This window comes from Alligator sinensis, unplaced genomic scaffold, assembly GCF_000455745.1.
Source record: "Alligator sinensis unplaced genomic scaffold, ASM45574v1 scaffold288_1, whole genome shotgun sequence".
Taxonomy (NCBI): domain Eukaryota; kingdom Metazoa; phylum Chordata; order Crocodylia; family Alligatoridae; genus Alligator; species Alligator sinensis.
The window spans coordinates 3,253,390-3,278,767 of record NW_005841876.1 but is presented as its reverse complement, the minus strand read 5'-3'; the positions used below and the strand labels follow the sequence as shown (position 1 = coordinate 3,278,767).

At 44.0% G+C, this 25,378-nt stretch overlaps 1 protein-coding gene across 1 annotated transcript in view; it reads left to right on the top strand.

Moving 5' to 3' along the window:
• TUBGCP3 (tubulin gamma complex associated protein 3) overlaps positions 1-17,800 on the top strand; it is a 67,879-nt gene extending 50,079 nt beyond the window's left edge. Inside the window, exons 18-22 of the mRNA XM_014527880.2 lie at positions 11,244-11,332; positions 12,010-12,141; positions 13,500-13,640; positions 14,383-14,499; positions 16,636-17,800. Coding sequence (XP_014383366.1) covers positions 11,244-11,332; positions 12,010-12,141; positions 13,500-13,640; positions 14,383-14,499; positions 16,636-16,794 — 638 coding nt within the window. The 3' untranslated portion in view covers positions 16,795-17,800. The remainder of the gene's footprint in view (positions 1-11,243; positions 11,333-12,009; positions 12,142-13,499; positions 13,641-14,382; positions 14,500-16,635) is intronic.
• Positions 17,801-25,378: the final 7,578 nt, after the last annotated feature.

Here is a 25,378-nt window from a genome sequence, read left to right as displayed (position 1 = left end):
TCGGGCAGCTGTACCTCGTTCCCTATGACTTCCTGTCACAGGGGCAGTTAATGCAGTTTTCTGGGCTAGGGCCTCACCCATGAGCAAGAAACATGCAACTGAACATCTGACTGTTCTTCAATTTTGAAACTTGCTGTATTCCCACCCTCGCTTCTAGCCTAACATGGTTTTACTTAATTGCCCTTTTAGCTATACTGTGAGGCTTGTGAGGTGCTAGGAGTGTTGGGAGATCAATCAGCCGTGACATATATTCTTTATGGGTACACTTGTTATTGGACAAAGTGAAGTTACTGGAAGAATCTGGGTTTTCTAATTGTACTTTTGAAATGCATGAAGGGTCGCCTAGTGCAGTGGATAGAAAGGTGAACCTTTTTTACATCCTGTAAATATAAATTCTAAACTGACTACTGTACTGATATATGAGCACTCAATAGTAGCTGCATGAAAGGCCTGTGTGTTTATGGAGTAAAGTTTCTGTCCATAGTATGACCGCATTACTGGCTAAAGCTATTGAGACTTGAATCCCAATAAATCCTCCTATAGCCCTGAAAGTGCCAAATACAAATCCTTTAAAAAAATTTTTTAACTCGTTAACTTGTATTGATTCTCGCCTGGGGCTTGCCTACTTCTAGCACCTTATGTGCGCCTTTATTGGATTAAGAAGCAGAAAGAAAATTATAATTTCTAGAACTTTCTAAAATTCCCTGTTCCTTATTTCTTCTTTTTTTTTTTTTTAAGTTTAAAACACGACGGTCCAAACTTTGGTGTCTACCATGTTTAGAAGCATTTGTTGTATCCCATTGGAGAGCTGCACATTTTCTTAAGTAATTAATGACTTTGAGATTCAGTTTTAAGTTATTTGATTGTAAGCCTCCTTTGGTGCTTAGTATTGATGGTCTTGGGCCTAAGGCCAGGATAACATGTTAGAAGGAAACAACAAAATAAGCAGCTGTTTCTTGCCAGGGTTTTTAAATGCAGCCCATTGAAGGAGTTCAGTTTTAGAAAATAGTACCCTGAATATTGCTTTAGAAGTTTTGAAGTTATAAGCATTTATTCTTCAGTTGTGCATATGAGGATTTTCTGAAGACATCTGTGTTTAGTCTGAGTTATAATGCCTAGGATAGAAACTTCTCAGTCTAAAATGGATTTGAACTATTTTAGGCCAATGGTGCTCAACCTACAGAGCTGTGTCATCTGGTACGTTGGGCTCCCTACAGGACCAAAAATATGGTGGGAAGTGCTTTGGCTATGGCTCCAGTGGCAATTTACTCTTCTACCATTCCCATGCTGTCAGATTTTGGACCCTTGGGGACCCTAGTAATATGAAGGAGGTGGGAGGGAACCAGACATGGAGCTTCTAGACCACACCTCTGGGGAGCCCTGCAGGCCAGTTGATGTGGCCTAACATGCTGCATTGACCCAGTGCACAGGGCTGGATGGGCTGGCAAGAGGGTTTGGGGTGGGGGGGTTGTTTTCTTAGTTTGTCAAGTGTTCTTTCTCTGCTCTTTTTAGTACATCTTATCTAGTCTTGGACTGCAAGTTTCTTGGGAGATGCATCATTCACTTTCGTTTTTGTTTTGTGTATGCTTTGGTGTTTGGGACACCTAACAAGTCAGGCTGGGAAAGACATTCAGGCTGGAAAGCATTCAAGAAAGCACCCAGCCTAGGTTAAGAGCTATATATTCCAGAAACTTATTTTGGTCTCCTGCCAGTAACTGACTCATGTCCAGAGCAGGGGTGCTCAACCCCTAGCCTGCAGACTATACCTGGCCCACAGCATTGCCACCTGCCTGCAGGACTCCCCACAGGTCCAGAAATCTGGTGATGAGGGAACAAAAGCACTATTCTCCTGCTATCGAGTTTCTTGACCCATGGGGAATCCTGGGCCATGTGCACCCAGCTTGCAAGGTTGAGAAGAGGAGGTGCATCACTGGATCCCTGGGATCCAATCCCAGTGTCCGGGAGCAAGAGGTGATGGTGCCAGGCCCCAAGGCCCGATCCAACCTGTAGACCAGCCCCATGCCACTCATCAGGCCCTTGGGGCCAAAAGGTTGAGCACTGTTGGTCTCAAGTAATGTTTCTTAAATACTAGAAGTGGCAAGCTAACTGGCCAAAAGGGTACTGGCCTAGCAGGACTGTTGATCTGACTTAATATGACACTTAGTAATTTTGGATTCATGAAACACTGTCCATAAATAACATCTTGATGGATTTTGCTGTTTTTCTGTCCTGGATTCTTGGAGGCTGCCTTTGTTGCCCAGGTTCTTAATTAGCGTGTCTAACTCCTTCTCCACCAATGGCAGTAGACTGGCAAACAAGTGGGTTTTGTAACAGTTTGTAAACTTCAGTTTTTGATAACTAATTTTGTAGTTGAATACCCAAGAACATCTCCCTTTCTCATGCTCTGCTAGAAGCAGTGTTGCAGAAGAGTGCAGCTGTCACAAAATCATGAAGAGAGAGGCGTTTTTCTAATGTAGCCCAGTCATAATGTATTGCAGACCTTAAATGTTGAGATGTAAAGACTTTGAACTGGCACCAGAAATGAAGAAAGAGCCAATGAAGGATGCAGGACAAGTGCACTTTCTTAACTTGTCCTGCTGCAGAACTATGCTGAAGGTGAAACAGACATCAGCTAGATACAGCAATTAGAGATGCATAGTTCTGAGACTCATAATTCATAAATATCTATTGACAGGCCTCTTTATCTTGGATGAGGATGTATTCTCTCAAGTTGAAGATGTATTATTGAACTGACCTACCTAAACATAAGTGTGGTTCAATTTCTGCTTACTATGACCTGGAGCAAATATTAATATGTACAGTTTATAGGTGAAAAAAGGAAGGATAGGACTGTGATGATGGACAATTTCAGAACCCATGTCTCTTCTCTTAGAACAATGTATTGCCTAGCAAAGTTGCACTCTATTTTCCATATCTAAACCTACTCATTTAAATTCTTTTTGTCCTCGGGAGTTCACTTGGTTTTCATGAATTTGTTATTCAGGGAGGCTTTCATATACTGTCTCTGAACACCATGTTTGTAGGTGAAGGTTTAGACTAAGTCTCCTTTTAATTTAGTTTCAGCTTTTAAATATCACCTTGATCTTAATCTTCAGTATTTTCGACAGAAGGCATTCATATACTTCATTTTTTGTTATGCGTTTGTGAGGAAAGTGGAGCTAATTTCTTAGACTGAAGAGGTATACAATTTGGGATTCATGGCTTTGCAGCACTTTCCTAATATTTCTAATTCTGGCCAGTATCCACCAGTAATATTTGCTACCTTTTAATTCAGTACTCCAAACGTCTGTCTGAATTGCCCATCTTGGCTTGCCTTACTTACAAGAGAGAGTGCCAAAGGAGAGGGAACCTTTTTAAAAAGAAAAATGTAAGTGGAAACCCCCAAAACCTAACCACACCTATTCTATCCCTCCTTCCACCCCCTCCTCCAAAAAGCCTTGTAACACTTTTTTTTTTTTTTTCTGAGCCATTGCTTATAGGCTGATGTACAGTATTACAAAATAAGGAGGAATCTAGTGTTTGTGTGATGTAATTGAGTCCTGTTTTCTTGTGCCCATTCCTCCTTTCTCTGGATTGCTATCTGCTTCAGGCAGGAAAATGAACTATGTGCTAGCATCTGGCTGATGCTGTCACTCAGCTGATGACGGCAAAGAGAAAACATACATCTGAGCATTGTGGGGAGTTTTTTTTGTTTGTTTTGAAGTAGTTTGCTTTCAAGAGGCGAGGAGCAACCTCCACCTATATGAAATAAGAGGGTGACTGAAATAGTTTAAGCCTTCCTGCTTTGTTTGGCCTAGCGGGAGAAGTATTTGTCTGGGGAGAAGACTGTCTCCACAGCAGCTGGGGGAAAGAAACAATGGATGAGACAGATGATTTCCCCTTGAATTCCCATTTCAGGAGAGATGTTTCTGAGGATGAATTCAGCTAAAGTCTTATTCTTCATGTGTGACATTTATTTATTTATTTATTTATTTATTTTAAGAGGAATATCACTAAAACATAGATCGACTTCCTTCTATTCGAAAGAAAACGATTGGGCTGGAAGGGACCTTAGGAGACCATCTCATTCAACCCTCTGCACATGGCAGGATCATTCTGACTAAACCATTTCTTCCAAGTGTTTGAGGGCAAGTTGGACAAAAGTTGCCAAAAATGGAGAGAGACTCTCTAGGTCAGGGGTGGGCAAAATACTCCTGCCAGGCCATTCTATCTGGCCCCTAAAAATTTAGAAAATTATCTGCCTGTGGCTGCCTGTCTAAGGCACCAGGGGCGGCAGGACTCGGGAGGAGCCGGCGGCAGGACCTAGCAGCCACAGCAGCAAGGCCTGCCCACCCCCAGGTCCCAAACAGAAGCCTCTTGCCTATCGGAGGCTTTTGGCCTGGCAACCCTGGGGCTGTTACACCACCCTCCCTCTGTCTGGTAGTGTGAACTCTGCTAAGAATTGGGAGGGGAGGACTGCTGGAAACCAACCCAGTCCTCTGGGCTGGGCTGGGCTGGGCTGGCTCTGGCTGCATTCTGCTGTCCCAGCCATGCAGCTGGGAACCACATGGTGCTGAAGCAGTGGGTGGAGGAGGGGTAGAGAGAAGCAGTGGCAGTGAGCAGGAAGGTGGGGAAAGGGCGGTGGTAGCAGCAGTAGGCAAGGGGGAGGGGTGGTGGCAAGCAGGTGGGAGCGCTGGGCCCGTTCTGGTGCCCCGGGGCCCAGGGTGGGGCAGCAGGAGCACGGAGCCCAGGCTGGCAGGGGTTCTGTGGAGCTTGGCTGGGCTGAACCAGCAGGGAGAGGGGTGAGCCGGGCTGACTCCATAGATCCCCTGCCACCCCACCCCCAGGGCACTGGCACAGGCCCTATGCTCTTGCCCAGCTGTTGCTGTGCTCCCACCTGCCTGCTCACTGCCACTTCCCCCACCTCCATCTGCCACTGCTGTTTCCCCATCTGCTGCTCTGGCATCATGTGGTTCCCAGCTTCATGGCTGGGACCACAGAATGTGGCAGGAGCCAGCCTGGCCTGGCCCCCATGATTCCTGGCTGGCTCCTGCTGCAGTCTATGGTGCTGGTTATGTAGCTGGGAGCCACATGGTGCTGGCATGGTGGGGGTTGGGGAGGCGGCAGGAGGTGGTAAGGTAGGGAAGCGGCAGGAGAAGGCCCGCATGGGGATGTGGGGCAGAGTGGTGACAGGCTGGAGTGCAGGGTCTGCCCTGGGGTCAGGGGTGGCACAAGTGTGGAATTAGCAGGGTTGGGCATGAGCAACCCAAGGCCTCACTGCCTACTGCTGCCTGGGTGGCAGGGGCTGTGGGCAATGAGGGAGGGGGTATGTTTGTGGAGGTGGGGTGTATTCAGGGCGAGGGTGGGTCCCATATGCACCCACTGCATATTTTTTTTGTGGGAGGGAGTTGTTTCCTAGACATCTTATCATTTTTGTAGCAGTCTGCTTGTCTGTCTCCAGTTTAGCCACATCTTTTTGAAGTGTGCTAGAACTGAACATGGTAGGAGGCCTCATGAGAAGGGTGGAAAAATAACTTCCTTTGACTTGACAGTAACACTCCTACTAGTATAATCCAGTATGCCAGGGGTTCTCAAACTTCGTGATACCGCGACCCTGAGTGCTGGATGATGGCAGCAGGAGACGGGGAGTTCACATGCAGTAGCCGCTGCTAATAAAGTCACGTGCCACTTCCCCACACCACTGTGTTTACCCCTGGGAAGCTTGTGGCCCCCTCTTAAGTTGCTCGTGACCCCTGGGGCATTGTGACCCACACTTTGAGAACCCCTGCAGTATGCCGTTGTTTTGCCATAAGAACATACTGACTCATTCATCTTGTGATCTACTGTAATCCCCAGGTCTTTTTGTATAGTAATGCAGTCTAATGAGTTATTCCACAACTTTTTTGTGCATTGTTGTTGACAGGTTGCTCTGTCTTTTTAAGTGGAGTACTTTGGAAGATTAGATTCAGATTTGATAAAACTGGAAAATGGTCTGAAATTAATCAAAGTGCAAAGTGTTTGCTACCCAACCCAGCTTGATGTCGTCTATCACTCTCATCCTCCCAGTCCTTACTGAAGATAGTAAACTGTTCTGGATCTAGGAAAGACCACTGGGGAACACGACATGATACCTTCTCCCAGTGGGACACAGAACACTTGCTTACAAATACTCTTGGAGCATGATCATCCAACTTGTTATGTGCCCAACTTCAAAATAGTTTCACCTAGACTGTATTTCCTTAACTAACTAATAAGACTGCCATGGGAGTTTGAAAACCTTGCTAAAGTCCAGGTATAGTGTCCACTGCTCTTCCCCTATCCATAGTGCCAGTCACCTTGACGTAGAATAAAATCAGGTTGGTTAAGAATGACTTGCTGTGAGTCAGTGTTGGCTGTTCCTGGTCATTTTGTTATTCTTTGGGCACTTAGAAATTTTTTCTTTTATGTGCTCCATAAGCTTACTACCACTGAGGTTGTGCTGACTGATCTGTAATCCCTTGCTTCCCTTTTAAATGGATGTACACTGTATTTGTCCCGTTTTTTCCCCAGTAAGCATGCAAGTGGTAGAAAGATCCTTCTTGTTCTCAGTGGGATCATGATTTTTGGTTTGCAAAGCACGACTGGTGGTTTTTGAACTGTCACGTTTTGAACAGAATCTCTTGGTGGACCAGCCGCACAGGCTGTGGTCTAGTGCCTGAGTGGTCTCTCAGACTCCTTCCTGAAGAACATCTTCGCAAATAGGGATTCCCAAAAGTATGCAGCAGACTAAAGTAAACTGTAGTGACTGTCTTATTGCAGAGATGGCATGAGCCCATTCTTATTGACACACATACCTTCGTCATTCTTTGGATAATGAAGCTAATGGCTGCCTTTCGCCATGTTACCAGTAGTCCTGAAGCAACTTAGGTTGGGTGTAAGATGCATGGTTATGATGGCCCTCCTTCCATTTCTCCCCATCTTGGGGTAGCCAGTTCTCCCGTTTGGATTTCTTGAATTCAACATTGGCCCTAATTGTCTTACCCTCTGTAGATATGTTGACTTCCCAGTTGTCTTTCCTAAATCTCACTAAACCCTGACAGAATAAGGTTTTACATGCTGAATTTAGATGGGCTTAAATCTTACAGGAACACACCCAGATCAGCAGCAGCTTCTTGATTTAAGGGGAGCCCTGTATATTCATAGAGGAGCTTTCTGTGGACCTTAAAGTGTATCAGGTGTTAACAAGGTCAGAGCTTGTTCCACTGGGTCTCAAATGGCGTCTGCTGATCTATCTTGTATTTAAAACTGTAGAGCACCAATGTGGAGCTTCATCCACATATTAAGAAAATCATTATGAAATGTGCTGGCTTTTCTAGGACTCTCCTGAAGCTCTTATTTAAGTAGGATTCATATTGCCCACATTCATACAATTAAATAACTACTTATTAAGCATCAAAAATGAAACAGTTTGGACAAGCCTTTGGGGGAAAAAAATGAATGGTTGCTTAAGGTAGGGCCAGACAGCAAAATTACTCCAAGGCAAGTAGGGGAGGAATCTTGCCACACTGTGCAGTAACTGTTTTTGTATCTGCCTATCCCACAGTATGAGAGCTACCATACTTACTTAAATAAAAGGTTATAAGATGACCGCCCCAATTATAAGTTTTCCATATATAGAATCTAATTAATTTGGTATAATTTTCCAGGTATAGAATCTTATCATTGGAATTTTGCCTTGAATTTGTTCCCTTCCCACTGCCATCGCAGGGAAAATAAATCTGAGGGGTCAGGTAGCTTCCCCCCAACTTTTCTCCCAGGCAGTCTCTTTTCCTTTTCTTTACTGTTGGACCCTGCTCTACCTGAGCACATGAAAGTGAGGAGCAAATTTTGAAAATAATAACTTTGAAATTAAACACATCTGTAGCCATTCACACATAGAACCTATTGATTTAAGTTCATCCAGAATTGATGCATGTTATTTTATTTTTTTTAACTGCTGCAAGTTTTAATATAGGTACTCCATAAATACACTTTTGAGTAGCACTTCGGCAACTAGTTGTATGTAGTAGAAACTGTGTATAATATTAATCCAAAACCAAAAGGCTAATGACTTACCACATAGTTCATTGGACTGGGCCCCAGCAGAGTCAGAGTTTCAAGCCATAGTGACACCACAGTTCAGCTCTGCTCAGGTGTGGGTGTATGCTCCAGATGCCTTCTCCTGCCCGTGGCGCGCGCACCCCCCCCTTCCCCCCCCACCGGAAAAAAAAAGGATCCATGTGCTAATTATCTCCCCCGGGTGTTCCTGTCATGAGTCCTGGGATGCTCCAAAAATGTATATGCGGATGAGGCAGCCTGGTCCACCTTCACCTCATGGAGGGCAGGGCTACACTAATCATATGTATCTGGCTGAGAGAGGGGGTAACAGAGGGATTCTGGGTGAACTGTATGCAGTGTTGTGGCTCATCATGACAAGAGTTGGCGATGAGGGGGACTGCACTTAATGGGTACTAAGATATGTTTTATTTGGAGGGCTGCCCTATCCTATTCTTGTGGTAGGTTCCCATCAGCATGTTTGCTCAATGTGGGCTATGTGTTATAGTCATTCTCAGCGTTGGCTGTGTTTAATCAACTTCATAGTTGGTTTTGCATTGCTGAGCACATGCTGCTTTTGGCAGCAGTTTAAAGATAGGCAAAGTATTCAGTGAGATTTCCTTGTATGCAATCATAAGATGAGGGGCTCCTTCCCCCATTGGCATGGGGGAATGAGGGACCTTGTCTTGTATTTGAGTAAATATGGTAAATTGAGACCTCTCTGAATGGAACAGGGCTAAGCTAAACTGCCCTACTGGGACACGTGTATGCCAGGGGTGGAATCTGGGTATTCAGCAATCTAGAAAAAATTGCAGTTGCTATAGGATTAAATAGTTGTTCTTTCCTCTGGCTGCAGATCTAGGATAGTGGTTTTCCAACTGTAGTCTGTGGGCCCCTAGGGGCCCACAGACTGTGTCTTAAGGAGTCTGTAAAAGATGACTCAATCAAAAGTGTGTGATTTTAGGGGTGCACCGATATATCAGTTGACTATCAGATTAGCACTGATAAAAGTGATACGTTATCGGCTTTTTTGGTCATTGTAGCTGATAGTTACAGTCGCGTACCGAGGGCACCCTGGTGAGCATGGCCTTATTCCCGTGCCATGCTGCCAGCCCCAGCCCATGTCAGACTACAGGTCCTGGTGAGCAACAGGAGTGGGAGGGGCACCAGGGAGCAGTCACAGGGGCTGCACCCAGCAACAAAGGGATTGTTATAGGCTTCTGCTACTGCTGTCGTCACGATGCTGCACACACACAGCATGGACTTGAATGCTGGGGCTGCCACAGAGACTTTAGTCTGTGCACAGTTGGAGTAAGGTGCCACACAAGGGACATTTCACTGTGCTAGGCACCTCTGCAAAAGCAGCTCCTCCCCAGTGGCTGCAGGAGCTCAGCTGCACTGGGCCCACTGGCACTAAGGCAGCAGCATGCTCTGGAGCTCCAAATGCATCTCTCACCGCTGTCTGCAAGGGTCCGCCCCACCCACTTGGGATGGGAGCATGGGCTATATGGGGAGCAGGGTTGTCAGTGGGAGCATGGGTGAGGGGACAATATGCATGGGAATAAGGCAGTCACTGCCTTCCTCATTGAGGGCCAGAGCAGGCAGGAGGTGTGTATCAATAGTTTAAAATGCCTCGCATTATTTCTACATATCAGTTATCGGATCAGCATGGGCTGATATAGTTGGTTGATCATCGGGTATTGGCATCAGCCAAGATGATCTTTATTGGTGTACCCCTAATTTGAATACCCACACTTACTATTCAAAGGGGTGCTCGCCTCCATTTGAAATTTTTTAGGGGTCTGTGAATGAAAAAAGGTGGAAAACACTGATCTAGGATTTTTTCCCCAATTCCTACCCCTTTTGTGTGAGCTGAGTGTCAACAACAGGATTTTCTTCAAAATGATTAATCTTTTAGCCAGAAAACACATTTTGTAACAAAGAAATAAACTTGTCTCCTTTCCCCTCTTACACAGACATTTTTCTCCTTTGACTGTTTGTATAGAATAATGGTGGTTGAGTAGCTGTTTTTATGAAACTAGCTAATCGGTTATAGCTCTGAGTCCTTGCTTAAGGTCAGTGCTGCTTTTAACAGCTTTTTATTCACCATTGCTAAAATAGATGAGATGTAACAATGATTCATTAAGCACTTTTTAATAGTTTTAAGTGGGCAGCATAATCTAGCTACTTTTTTCCTACGTATTGTTTGGGGAAAAAAAAAACGTTAACGTGTCATATTTGTCCACTTCGAAGCTTTTTCTGCCAATTGTTTAAGAGATGTATTTTTTTTTATTTGACCCATCGTATGTGTTAGTATTACATAACATGCTTATGGATAGTCATTGTACAAGCACATTAAGAGTAAAGAACATTGCTGTTTGTTAGACCTTCAGATCTTTGACTGGTTTTATAACAAAGTATAAAAAGGCAATTTGTACTTGCAAGATCACTGTGCAGTTTTTAAAGGCATCATTTTTTTCTGTCAAAGATAAGCATATTGTTCTGTTATTGTAGTATCTGAGTGCTTCAGTATCTGTAATGAATTTCTCTTCATAACACCCTTGTGCAATGGAGAAGTGCTTTTATCCCCATTTTACAGCTAGGGAACTGGAACAGTGTTTTGTTTTGTTTTGTTTTTTAAGTGACTTGCCCAAGTATGTCTATGGCAGAGCAAAGAAGCTGAATCCACATCTCCTGAGTCTCAAACTGATGTCTAGTCTAGGACTATTCTTCCTAAAATAGCTGAGCAATAGTGACTGTTTTGTGCACAATATATAGGTACATTGTAAGGGAGAACATTATGTGCTTTCAGGGCATTAAAGAGTTGAATTGAGAGACTTTAAAGTCACAGAATTGCATGAAGTATCACCTGTGCTTCTGCCTTTTGGACTTAAAAACAACAACAAAAGGTTTGGATGTGACCTTGCCCAATACAACACTACGTGATCAGACAGCCAGATCGGTGATTTGTAATGTTATGGAAAGATCATCACACATCTGTTTACTAGTTGGTATCAAAGTTTGATGAAAGACCAGTGAGTGTATTGCTATGAGGTACTTTGTTAAGGAAACATTATTTGGGTTTGAAGTGTGTCAGTCCCAGTCACTCTTTAACATACAAATTCTTTCGTTCTTTTTTCTTTTTTTCTTTTTTTCTTTTTTTTTTACAGAGCTTTCTGGGGTGCTGCATCAGTGTCACGTTCTGGCATCAGAAATGGTCCATTTCATTCATCAAATGCAGTATTACATTACATTTGAGGTACACTTTTTGCATCCAACTTGTTAATACTGTAGTTGTACAGGCAGTACTCGGACTTACAACACAATTGGTTCCTGAAAACTGCGTCTTAAGTCGAAACGTAACTCGGAACCAATTTTCTCATTAAAAAAAATGTTATAAATGGAGGATTGGTTCCCGAACCAAGGCCCAATACCCTATTTTCACTAAAAATACCCCAGTATTTTGTACTTCAATCAATTATAGGTAAGTAATAGCTACATTAATGTATTTATATTGTAAATAGCAATCACATTGATTTGGAAGGACTTCTCTGAGGTGACTTTGCTGGACTTTTTGAAGGGTTCTTGGCTGGAGTCTTCTCAGGAGTCTTGGCTGCAGGTTTTTCTGGAGTCTTGTCGGCCTTCTTGAAGTGTCCAAGGAAGTTTGGACAGATGTTCTCCAGGCAGATGAGTGACGCAGCAAACTTGTTTGCTAGTGTGGTGTCATATTGGATCAAGCATTGTAAAGTTGAAACTGACATCATAAAGTTGAAACAGGGTGTCAATTTATAAATATTGCAAGTGTGAAACTTTGTAACTTAAAATGTTGTAAGTCGAGGACTGCCTGTATATAATTCCCAAGACGTTACTTGTCAAATTTTGAAAGTATTTAATCTAGTAAATAAAAACAGCCCAATCCTGAATTGTTGTCCCCAGATACTTGAATGTTCATGGGATGAGCTCTGGAATAAGGTCCAGCAAGCACAAGACTTGGATCACATCATCGCTGCTCATGAAGTTTTCTTGGACACAATCATCACACGCTGTTTGTTAGACAGTGACTCCAGAGTAAGCCTTTCCTTTTGTATAAAAATGCAGCTTTGATCCTAGCTTATACTTAAATGACTGAGGTAATATATTATAGAGTACTTGGAAGCTCTCCCACTGGTAGCAAGGCCCTATTGTGCCACATGTTGAGCAAAATCCCTACACTCTATGTAGCTACCCCTTTCTGCAAGTGATTTGCTTCATTCATGTGAGTTTACCTGCCAGCTCTTGGCTGATGACTCAAACCTGTCACTCCATTCCAAACGTGTCTTGGTCTGTTCTCCTATGCATCTTAGCCTGTTCTTTTATTCCTCATCTCCAAGATGTTTTGCTCTCCACTTCAATTTTGGCTTGTTAAAAGTGTAACACCTTGCCCCTACCCTTTCTGTATCATGGATTACACCTGTATCATTTCCCTGTGTACTGATGCCAGATTCTGTTGCACATTTGTCTCCAACAAGAATATTCACAGTCTTTCAAGTCGCCCTATGTGTGACAATGCCCTCGCCAGATTAGATTGATGTCCCCCCTTCAAATATCTCCTGAAGAATCAGTTTTACCATGATGCTCATGGGGAAACTACCAGCAGGTAAATGCTCAGTAAATGGCAAGTAGGGATTGTAACATTTTCTTACTTTCTGACCTGTGTAAAAGTGTGTTCTCATGACCATGTCCCTCCTCTCTTCTTCCCTGTTCACTCCAGCTGTTCAACCCACCTACATTTGCTGCTTGATCAAATTGCAGACACATTGGGGTGGATTTTCTGTAGCACTTAACACACTGGGGGCCTCCAGGAACTACTGTAATACAAATAATTACTATTTCTTGGATGGTCCAATTAGCCACAAAAACTCCTTTTTGAATTGGGGAAAGGCAATACCAGAGCAAAACCCTTATTGTTAGAAATGAAGTTCTTTCACTCAACCATACGGCTGCTCCTACCTGGTAAGAATTAAATAGAATCTCGTGGGAGATTTAGGAGGGACTGCAAAACAGTGCCTTCCTCCAACATATGTTTGAGGAGCAACCTTATTATTTTGGGCCTGTGGAGGGATTATAGCCCACCTGTTTTATTCTACTTCCCTTCTTCCCATCTCAACTCTGGGGATAATCATCAGTGAGAATATTGGGTTCCTTTTGCTTGCAGTTGGGGTGGCCATGCAGGTACAGTAGGGTGTATTGCAATTGCATCAAAACAGGTTGGTTTATTTTGATTTTAGTAAGCAGCATATTAATGTTATGCCTGAACCTGGACCTTCTGTGTGCCTGTAACTCCAAGTGTATTGATATGTTTCTGGTGAATATCAGGAAATGTAGTGATACCGTTTTATACAGAGTTCCCTTTCTTTGCATTATCCTTGTTTATGAACCTCTCGCAGGTACTCCTCAACCAGCTTCGAGCTGTATTTGATCAAATCATTGAACTTCAGAATGCTCAAGATACAATGTACAGAGCTGCTTTGGAGGAGCTGCAACTAAGGTTGCAATTTGAAGAGAAAAAGAAACAGCGTGAACTTGAGGTACAGTAAGGTTGGCAGTGGATTGTAGCAGTTATTTGAGATGGGTGGAAGAGCAATATATATTTCAATTTATAACAAACCTCTGTTTTATTTTTTAAAAATATCTTTGTCTTTGAAACTTTAAAAAAAGGAAAAAAAAAAAGAAAAGAAAAGGCCGGAGCAAAAGTAAAACCCAGCAGCTTCCATGTACCTAAGCAGCAAGAGATAAGAAATACAAGCAAAATCCACTATGCCTTCTAAATAGCTTTTTATGGTCATTTCTCTCCAAAGTGTTGATAAATATATCTTGCAATGTGTCTTAAAGGCAAATTTAAATTTTTCACTGTTTTAGTGTGAAGAATAGAATTTGTAAGGCTCTAAGCCTCTCGCAGGAAATTTTATTTCTAAAGCTCGGGTCCTCTTCCTTGACCCCAATATGCTTGTATTTGGAAGAGGTAGCAGTAGAAAGGAATCGGCCTATTTCTAAACAAAGCAAACATTATGGAATTTTTATCTGGTTATCTGAGTTATAAAGCCATCCTTGCTAGGTATCTCATAACTTGTCATCTAAAGGGAATGGTCATTAACATCACTTTTAAAACCTTTGTTTACTGTCTAACCATTGAGGTAAATTAATAGTCCCATATCAAAAGCTTTAATATGCAGATTATATTGAATTTCCTTGTGTGAATTTAGGATTATAGTGCCTATGACAGCAGAACCCATTAGTTTATCATAAATAACATCTCCCTTTGTTTCACAGGGTGAGTGGGGGGTAACAGCAGTGGAAGAGGAGGAAGAGAATAAACGGATTAAAGAATTTCAAGAATCAATACCAAAAATGTGTTCACAGCTGAGAATACTCACACATTTCTACCAGGTACCCTGCAGATTTGTACAATTTAACTGAAAAATTAACTTGCCACTTTCACATCTACTTTCACTTATTGTGGATCAAAACCAGCTACGGTGTTATTGATGCTTGTCTATTACTCTATATTCTGTTACTATTTGTTCTCGTTTTTAAAAAAAAAAAAAGGGGTGGTGGCTAATCCTCAGTACACAAATGTGAGCTCCACTGTAAGCATCAACTCCTAGAACAATTGATCATAGGGAGCTACTATTTACTACCAGTAGTTTACTCTGAGCATTGAGAGAGTGCTTGTTTGTATGACAATGTGTGATAGTCTCGTTAAATTTCATGTCTTGTTTACAAATGGATCTGGCGTTTCTTTTTTAAAAATTAATCTTAATCAATGTAATCCCATTTGCATTCCATGCATTTTATTTTTTGCAAATTAGGACAATTTCTATAAAATGATTAAATAGCTGCTCACTCACTAATTATTTCAACACCCCTAAACATTAGAAAAATTGCTATGTGAGGGCATGCAGAAACAACTACTGCAGAAAGACTGACAAGAAGTTCTCTGCTAAATCCCCCAAAGCTTCCGTGTGTGCTGGGCAGAGCTTCCCATGTGAAGTAGCACTGGGCTGCAACAGGTCAAGGAGGCACTTAGGACTTGAGCACAAGAAGGGGGAGGTGTTTGCTGCTCAGAAATGCACAGGGCATTTTTACATATGCTCTGGGAGGTATGTGGGAGGGTCTTTAATTAGCACCAATTAAAAGCACCCAAGCCTCGTGTATCAACATCCCCATGCTGAAAAATGGCTTTAGTTCAAAGTGCCCAGCCGCCACTTCGGTGCAGGGACGGTGTCACACATAACATTACAGTCTGCTGGAGCATGTTAATTCCCATGCTGCAGCAGACTCAAGTAATCGAGTCTGCTCTGACATGCTGGATTTCCAGCATGTTGAAGCAGGTTCCCTGCACGTTTATAGGAGCCCACAGTGGCTGTTATGCTCTAACTTGTGTGTTTGAGCCTGTAGCTATTTATATAAATGAGCTAAAATGCCTCAACTTTGACCCTGAATGAAGCAAGGATCATTAAGTGCGTGGGTGGGGGGAGGAGGAGAGGCTCTTTTTGCAGTCCTAGGCTGCTGGCACACATTATAGTCATGGTGTGATGACTGTTTATGGTGCCTTTAACTCATTAACAGTGCTACGTGTTCAGCCGATTGGTGTCATAAAGTGGCAAACCAGCCACAAAGGCATTCCATAAAACGTATGGAGTATCTTTGTGACTTGTTCTTATGGCATCCTGAATTGAATGTCATAAATTGAACACATAGCACCCCATGTCAATGTTGACAATCAGCTGATTGTCAGCATCCGCATGAGGATGGGGTTTGGCATTAGGACCAGGATAGTCCTGGTTCTTATACTAAACATTAGCTCCCAGGAGAACCCCATAATGGGGAGCCAAGGCAATCCAGCCACTGGGAACCTGGCAACCCTCATCCCAGCAGCTTTTCCCGCCTTGCCCTGCAGCCCCCCATTCCCTTGAGCCCACTGATTCTGGGCTGCAGGGCAAGGCATGTAAAATGCCACATTGAGGGGAGCTGGGCTGAACCTGCACTTTTTAAACATCCTAGGGCTTGGGGACCCAGGGATAGGGTGAGATTCCCTGATCCCAGGGTCCTAGTGTCCCAGGTATGTAAAAACTATGCATGCAGCTGGGCTATTCCCAGGTTGGGCTGACAAACAGTTGATTGTACCTTGTTTGGAAAGTTCTGCCCAGTGCAGATGAAGACTTTGGGAAACTTAGCAGAGAACTTCTAGCAAGTCCCCTACCCATCCCATGGACCCTTATTTGTTGAATATTATATAACATAGCCAAACCAGGGTAATTTGTCTGTACTCTAAAAAGTTGTCTTGGATTTTTTGTTTGTTTGTTTTACTTTCGGCTTTTTTAAAAATCTTATATGATGGGGTTTAGCTGCATGTAGCTGTAGGATTTATAGCTGGATTTCACAGAAGTGTAAAATTAGTTATCTGACTTGCAAATTCTTAAATAGTGTGCTTGCCCTTCCTTTAGTATGGTGGTGTGATTCAAATTCTTAATTTGTAGGGACATGTTCTAACAAATCTCCTTATTTTTCTCTCTTATTCAGGGCATTGTACAGCAGTTTTTGGTCTTGCTGACAACCAGTTCTGATGAAAGCCTTCGATTTCTTAGCTTTAGATTGGACTTCAATGAACATTATAAAGCAAGAGAACCAAGGCTTCGTATATCTTTGGGCACTAGAGGGAGACGCAGCTCACATATGTGAAGTACTTTTTAACAGCTATACCTGGATTTCTGAAGAATATTAACCCTGTTCTTGGACAAGGCAATCACTGTCTACGTACTAAAACCAAATGGCATGTGATAAGTGTCTACCATTTCTGCAAGCAATGTTTTCGGTTGTGATTATGTAGCACTATGGCAGAAAGCAAAAAAAAAAGCTTTTTTTTTTTTAACATTAATGTTTGTAATATTACAAAATTAAATGGGCTGGTTTAAACTGTTCCAGTTGATTTGTTAAATCATCCTTTTTAATGAATGTCATATTTTATTTGGGGCTTTTTAAGCTCTTTCCACTGTAACTTATATTATGTCCAGGAAACCACACCTTATTTTGTTTTAGAAGGCACTGTTTCCTTTTTTAACAAAAGAAGAGGGCGTTATTTTTTTCTATATATGTATTTGTCCTATTTGGAAATCACTTTTGTTAGGTCAGATTTGGATCCAGACCTAATGACCTTATTAAAAAATGTATAAAACACTTTATTATACTGATTTTCAGTGTTGTGATGTATTTGACTGTGTGAGAAACTTTGTATCCTGGTACATTAACTTGCATACATTTTTAAATTATTTTTCTCTTCAAAGTTAACATTTTCCAAAATTTGATTTATTATTCCAGGCAAACTGTAGAACAACGATACAAAAGGAAATTATAGAAACATAACAGGAGACACACATTACATAATAAAAATGTCCTAAAAATTGATGTTAAAGCCTCAGTACTGTCAAGTAAAGGAATGTGTAAATATGGATAGAAGTAAATGAAGTATTTTGTGTTCTAAATCTGATGTATTAGAAAGAAATTGACTTGGATAATGAGAACTACTTTATTTCTCCTTCCTGCCTATTTTTCCATTGTAAATATTTATATATTGTTGTCCAGATGTTAGGGGGAAATCTTTTTTGTAAAGATGTCATTATATCAAGTCATTTAAGTATCCATTTATGTTCCACAAGTACAAGCTTAGAAAAATAAAACACAATTATCTTTCAAATACTTTTGTTTACTTTTTTAGCAGAAAAGTAGCACTTTTTTGGAGAGGTTGGAAAAGGGGTCTTTTTTTAATTATCTATAACCACATTTCTTACACTAACATCAATGACCGTTACAGTTGTATAAACTTGCATAATGAACAGTTGCCGTAAGAGCTCAACACCCAACTCCATAGTGTAAGTTTAGCCACATCATCAAAGCACTAGAACAGAGCAAACCCCTCCCACATTGTTCCACTTCCTCCATTTTTCTGGGAGATAACTAACAAATAAGTAATAAATAACTAACACATACTAACAGTGCAGTGTTAGAATGACTGGATTAAGAGAAGTGAATACTATTGATAGAGAACACTCGGTCAACCCGGAGCTTTGGCCAGGTTAAAACATTGGAATTCAAGTTAAAAATTCATTCTACTTCATTGGCAGTGGTGATATCGTGCATCGTAGTCATCACCAGCCAAGAGAAGCATGGTACTAATCAAAGGTACCTTGGATGCTCAACTTCCAAAGAAGACAAAGTTTTAAAATATTGTTGGTTTTAATTCACAATATGAGCGTAGTTTAGCTGGAATAATGAGTTTCTTTATGAAATGGCACATCTGGCTGCAAGAGACAAGCAGTCAACAGGGAAACAATGGATTTATTCGGATGTGAACAACTTGAAACAATGTTGGACAGGATTTTGTGAATTCTATGCGAAGCAAAGAAGTGTTTGTGCCTCTTTCCTTCCCACCTGCAATATAATATGCCATACTATGAGTAGGGTGGGCTGAGTGTAAGATACTGTTCTCGCGCATCCTTTAAAATCTGTTTAGGTTAGGGTAGCCTCCAAGGTCAATCCACAGGGAAGGAAGCTGTGCCCTAACTAGTCTGCATAATTAACCTAGCCTTACAGAGACTTTCTTTGTAACCCCTATAATGTGAAGCCTCTATCTCCCCAAACCTGAAAGTTCTCTTTTTTTCTATTCTTAGAAGCATCACATTTTTTGTTGGTTTTTGTTGTTGTTGTTGTTTTTTTAATCCTCCCAAGTTTGGGAATTAAATTTAGTGTTGTGGTAATGAGTTCCATTAATTCAGGAGTGGGCAATTATTTGAGCTGGAAGGCCACTTAGTGAGTTTTGGTGAGCTGTTGAGGACTACATGCATGTGCATTTCCCACACACCTGAGCTCCCTGCAACTGGGCCAAGGGGTATCAGATTGGAAGCAGGAGTAGGTGGGAACATAAGCCCCTTTGGGGCTGCCGTGTCTTAGCTCTGCTTCTTTTCCCCAGCTTAGCTGATACTGGCAGGCAGGAAGGGAACTAGGCTGTGTTGTTCTAGAGTCAGGGCCATAGCACTCGCAGCCCTGTGGAGCCAGGCTGCAGGGGGGGAATGCCCTTGTCTCTTGGCCTCCCACTCACCCACCTGTCGTGCAGACCCCAGCTTGGGGTGTGGAAGTGGGGCTCAGTTCCTCCCCTTGCTCGCCCCTCCTGCTGGGCGATGCTGGGCAGGTAGGCAGGACTCTGGCCTCTGCTGACACCGTGGAGGATGCTGGACGGAAGCACCCCACCACCCTCCCACCTGGCACTGCAGGGTCAGACTCCCATCTCCTAGGCTGCTGCATAGTGCTAGAGCTGCCTCTGCACAGCATGCCCCCGCTGTGCCAGCAGAGACCAGAGCTGCCACCTGTGGGCCCACCAGTTGGTTCTCTCTAGCCCGTGGTGACTGGCTCTGGCTCTGGCTCTGGCCTCTGCTGGTGCTGTGGGCTGGATAGAATTAATTGGCAGCTGGATATGGCCTGTTGGCCATGTTTTGCCTACCCCTGCATTAACTAATTATGTGGTGCTGGTGAGAAGAAAATCAACATCCTGTTGTTTTAGCATCATTACATCGTACATCACACTGTACTTGTGGTGTTATGAAAAGAGGTTTTTTTGCTTGTTTCCCTGCATGTCAATTTTATCCTTAACACTTCCCATCCAGCTTGTATTCTCTTCATTCTACCAAACCTGCTTTCTCTAAACAAGGGTGCAGCAGGACTTTCTGTATTTATGTAAAAGTTCCAAGATACTTTGGCTTCATTAAAACAGATAGTCTCTTCTCTATACAGCCTTCTTCTCAGGCCCCCATGACTTATTCCATGCTTTCTTGGTGTTCCTTCTGTAGGTCCCTACAAGCATCTGAATGAACTGTGAGAAGTCTCATGGTTTTGTTCCCCCATGTAGGAAAACCTGGCAGGAGGGCACTGTGCAAAGGTTAGATGGACTGGGTGGGTGCCTCAGAGACAGCCCATGTTGCCAACAACTTGCAGCTAGGGGTACCTGTCCATATATCCAAGCACGTTCTGAAGCTCCCCTAGCTGCCAGAGAGTGCTGAGCGCAGCCAAGTGTATAGGGCAGACCCTATTGACTGGCTGGCTGTCCCTCTAGGGGAACTCATGCTCACAATCCTCGCTTCCTCCCTCCCTGCTGTGAGGTGATGAGAGACGAGACCCAGCATGTGTCCACTCTTGTTTGTTGCAGGTGTGTCAGTTTTACCCCAATAGCTTGCTATGGATCCCTGCAATGTGTCTGGGTCTCAGGGACAGAGGTATGTGTCTAGGTCTAGGTGAAAGGGATTGGGCTTTACTAATCACAAAGCAGTCAAGGGGAAGGGTTTTCTTCATGCTTAGCTGGATCAGCAAAGTCCAGGCTGAGTCAGAGACTTCTGAATCGTGAGGAAGTGGGGTGGGGAGCAGAGCACGCTCCCTTGAAGGAGTTTTAGTTTGCTGTGCCCCAAGTCATTTAAGGCGCATTACACTGCGAAATTTCCTACAGCGGCTGGAATTAGTGTGCAATACGCCGCTGAGGCATGCAAACACCAAAGCCATTAAAGCAGTGCAAAATCATTTAGCTCACTTTAAAGTATTGTGCACACACGCCTCTCATTTCATCTACACACAGCCCTAGTTATTCCGTGTCTGGTAGTGTTAGAGTGATGTTGTAGCCAGGGTAGTCCAGAGATTATGCGAGAGGCAAGGATTTCTTAGGGTGATAGCTTTTATTGGACCAACTACGTAGTTGGGATAGAGTTAGACAAGCTTTGGAATGCAAGACATTTTTCTTCATGACTTATTTCAGGTCTTGCAGGCAGGGCATTGAGACAGATTCAGGAAGCACATAAGTAGATGTTTAATGTTAATGGTTTGAGTAGTCCCCTAGATTAGTAAGTCTGTGCTCAAGTGATTTGCCCAAGGCCACGCAGAGTTGGGAATAGAACTCTTTCTTGAGTGTCAGTTCTGTGCATTAGCCACAGAATTATTCTTTCTTCCTCCAAATGTTCTTGGCTGCATCATTGTTTCACTGGTGTGATATAGAACAGGAAAAACAAAGGGTAGATTTGCACCTGATAAAGTAACTAAATCAGATATGCATAAGCTTTTGTAACTTACTTTGTCGGATGCTATGAAGGGATGGCAATTTGATTTAGATAGTCTGCCTGCTGGATCCCAGGTTGCTGCTCCTGCCACCTGGGACCCAGTGCTGGGGAACTCAGTCTGGCTGGGGGAAGCATCTCCTCCAGCTGGGCTGAGTTCCAGACGCTCACAGCACTGGGGAACTCAACAAGCCTGGGGGAAGTGCCTCCTCCATCCGGACTGAGTTCCCAGTCCCTCGCAGTGCTGGGGATCTCAGTCTGGCTGGGGGAAGTGCCTCCTCCAGCCGAGCTGAGTTCCCAGCCCCTCGCTGGGCGGTGGGAGAGAGCTGGCGCTGTGTTCCGATTGGCTCTGGCAGCCCCATGAAGCGCAGCCCAGTGGCAGGAGGTGGAGAGAGCCAGGGCTGCGCTCCCCACTGGGCTGAGCCACATGGAGCTGCTGGGAGCTCAGCCCTGGCTCTCCCCTGTCTCCCAACACCTGGATGGCTGCTTCAAAATTTGAAACATTTCAAAACTTTTGAAACATTTCAACTGCCCTTGTTTCATTTTGAGGCTGTTTTGAAGCCCTTCGCTTCATTTTGATTTTGCCGTTTTGAACTTGAAATGAGTCAAAACTGTCAAAATGAAACAGCTGGTGAAGCTTCGCACAGCCCTAACAGAACGTTGCTTGTAAAATGTAGAGAGGTACTGTAGAGAGCCTGGGGTAATCGGGTGGCAGGCAAGTTATATAATGTACTATAAATCCAATGTATATTGAGTCCATGATTTTTTGTATCTGGTAGATTGATGAAGTGAAGCTCATAGGCTTGTCTGCAAAAGGGGTTTTGTAAATTCCCTTTGAGGATTAGAACTGAGAGATTGGAGAGAGAGTGGTTGTTTTGGGAGAAATGTGCTCCAACAGGTAATTAGGTAGTTTTGTCTGTGATAGATTTTTGGTGTGCGTTTATTCTGGTACACAGTTGTTTGTTTCCTCCTACCAATGCATTTAGTGCACTGGATGAAATATATTACATTTCTGGAGGTGTAGGTGTAAGATCCAAGAATGGTGATGGTTCTTTTGTGGGGTGTAATTGCTGTGGGAGGGGTGGAGATATGTTGGCAGGTTTTACATTTCTTGTCCCAGCATGGTCTGGATCCATTCAGTGTGCTTTGGGCCATAGGGGGCGCGTCCAGACAAACCTTCACATGCCTCTTGCAGTGTCTCAAACCCCTTTGAGATGCTGCAAGAGGCACGTGCAGGAACACGAAAAGGTTCCCCCTGCTGCAAGTTTGCAGCACGGGGGCAAAATTAGACTCCTTGATATCCAGGGCTCTAAAAAAAAAACGGAGTTAAAAAAAAAGCGGGGCAGGGCACCATGAGGCAAACGGAGGCTAGGTCCTCCACAGAGATGCTCTGGCTGCCAGAGTGTCTCTGTGGTTGGTCCTTGCCCTGGAGCTAAAGCACGCCCATGCAGGGCAAGCAGTGTGCCAGCAGGAGGGCTCCAGTGCTGGTAAGTAAGGGGTTGCGGGGGCTGGAGGAGGGGGAAGGGGACTATGGGAGGGACCCCCTGGCCCTGCCCACTCTTGCAGCCCCCCATCCCTGTCCTGCCTGGCCCCATCCCCTGCCTGTCCCCCAGGGCCCCCGATCCCCTCCCTGCCCAGCCCCACCTCCCCCCTGTCCCCCAAACCCCTGATCCCTGCCCTGCTCAGCCCCATCCTCCGGAGGTCCCTGATGCCTGCCCCTCCCTCCACCCAGCATCCCTACAATAAATAAAAAACCCAACCCCCCCAGCACTTGCTGGCAGTTCCAGCTGCTGTCTGTGTCACTGGGGCCCAGCCAGCACAGTGCAGGGCAGGGTGACAGCCCCAGTGGCCCCAGCCTGGGCCCTGCTGCCCCCTGCTCCCCTGTGCTGCCTGGGCGGGGCTCTGCCAGGAGGCCCCAGAGCCCCCCAGCCCCTGCTTCTAGGGCGAGTAGAGGCAGTGGGGGATGGGGCCAGGTGGGGCAGCAATGAGGGAGCTGGGGTGGGGCATGTGGGCCCTGAAGGGGAGGTAGCCACTGCAGGGGCCATTTGGCCCCTGTTGGGGGTCTGTTACTTCTGTGGGGGGGCTGTAACCTGAGAGGAGGTCTGTGGCCCCTGTGTGGGGTCCATGGCCCCTGTTGGGGGGCAGCAAAATATATATTCATGTATTCACAAATTCATGAAACATATTTAGAATTCACTTTATTATTATGATACAGACACTGGTAGTCTTCCAAATTGCTTTAACACTGTAGATATATTAATAAAACGTTGCCCAACTGATCGCTATCTCTCTCTCTCACTCTCGCTCTCTTTCTCTCTTTATTGTGGTCTTTTGTTTTACTTGTGGAGGAACATGGATTTTGGGGTATTTTACACACTGACTTCAGGATTTTTTATCTGGGATTTTTCAGTTTTCCAATAGGGAACACCAGAATTCCTGCCAGGGAGGCCAGTGGCAGGACCCTGCCTGCTCAGAGCTGGCACCTTGGACCCAGCTGGCTGTGGCTGACCTCCTGGCCCTATTTGGAGGATGTGGTTTGGAATATTCATTTAGAATATGGTTTGACAGTTTAAAGCAGGCCACCACACCCGGAACATCTTCTGGGTTTAGCTCCCCAGATGGCCTGGCAGGGGCACACATGGCAGTAGTGCCACAAAGAGGCCAAATCTGCAGCCACAGCCAGGTGGCAGCAGGTCACAGCCGGGCAGCAGCCCCCGCTGCCAGACTGCTGCAGTGGGTAGAGGGTGCAGGGAACTCTCAGGGCTGCTCCAGCAGTCCAGCTGGCACAAGGGGCAGTGTCCCCAGGTACCAATTGGCTGGGCCCCAGAAGCAGTCCTGAACTACTTGCCAAGGCAACTTTTTGTACTGCTGGGGACAGCACAGGTGGTGGCCCCAGGCTCTAGCTCCCCCTAGCTGCAGATCCGGGAGGAGCTAGGCAGGGTTATTTTGCCCCAAGTGGCACAATTTGCTCCACAACAATGTGCATGTCCGAGCACGTGCACCGAGGCAAAAAGCCCAGGCTCAAATTTGCACTGCTTCTATTTGAGCTGCTGCAAGTGCATGCGCTTGCATGTGTGGACACGCCCAGTAAATTTGCTTCTGGTGGAGATTGGTGAGGTTCAGTGCTTCTTTAAAGGCTAGATGGGTGGTTCTGGGAAGATCTCTTTAAGAATTGGGTCTTCCAGTATGGGTTGCAATTGTTTGAGGATTTTCCATGTAGGTTTCAGGGAAGGATGGTATGTCATAACTAATGGTGTGTGATTTGTGGGGGTTTTCTTTTTGTACTGCAGCAATTCTTCATGTGGAATCTGATGGCTCTTTCAAGTGTGATCTCTCTCTCTCTGGAGGAGTGTCCTTATTGAGTGAAAGCCCTTTTGAGATTTGTGAGTTGATGATGTTCTCCTCAGTGCAAATTTGGTGGTATCAGAGGGCTTGGCTGTATATTACAGCTTTCTTGGTGTGTTTGGGGTGACTGCTGGTGTAGATATATATTTTAGTCCATGGTTTTCTTGTATATGGTGGTTTGTATTTAATCATTCTGGATATTGTTCATAATCTCTAAAAAGGAAATGTTGGTGCTGGAGTATGCAAGACAGTCTGATGGAGGGGGGATGATTATTGAATTTGTGATGAAAATCAATCAGAGATTGCAGGTTTTCAGTCCAAATGATGAAGATGTCATCTATATATCCTAAGTATAGCATGGATTTGATGGTGCGGTTATTGAGGAATTCTTCTAAGCAGCCCATAAAAAGGTTGTGGGGCTGTTTTGGTGCCCATAGCTGCACCCTTGAATTATGTGTTTTCTGAGGCTTTCTGGATTTCCCTGTCTGCTCTGTTGCTGGACTGTCTACACTTTGAGATGGTATTTAAATTAAATTATGTTAAATAACTGATTCCTCTCCTTTTTTTTTCTTTTTAATTGCATAACATGAATGAAAAAGATTATATAATTCCTGAGGTTTCACCTGAATACTTTTATTATCAGCTTTGCCATTAACTTCCCTGCTTTATCTCCAGAATTCAAATATTGACTGCTTGGGATGGAACAATGTCAGTGTGTATATGTGGATATTATTTATTATGCTAAGTTCCAGTTTTATGGCCACTATGATTACTATTGCACTCACTCTGTCTTTCCAATCCAACCCTCTTCTGTTTTGGGTAGATTTTGATCC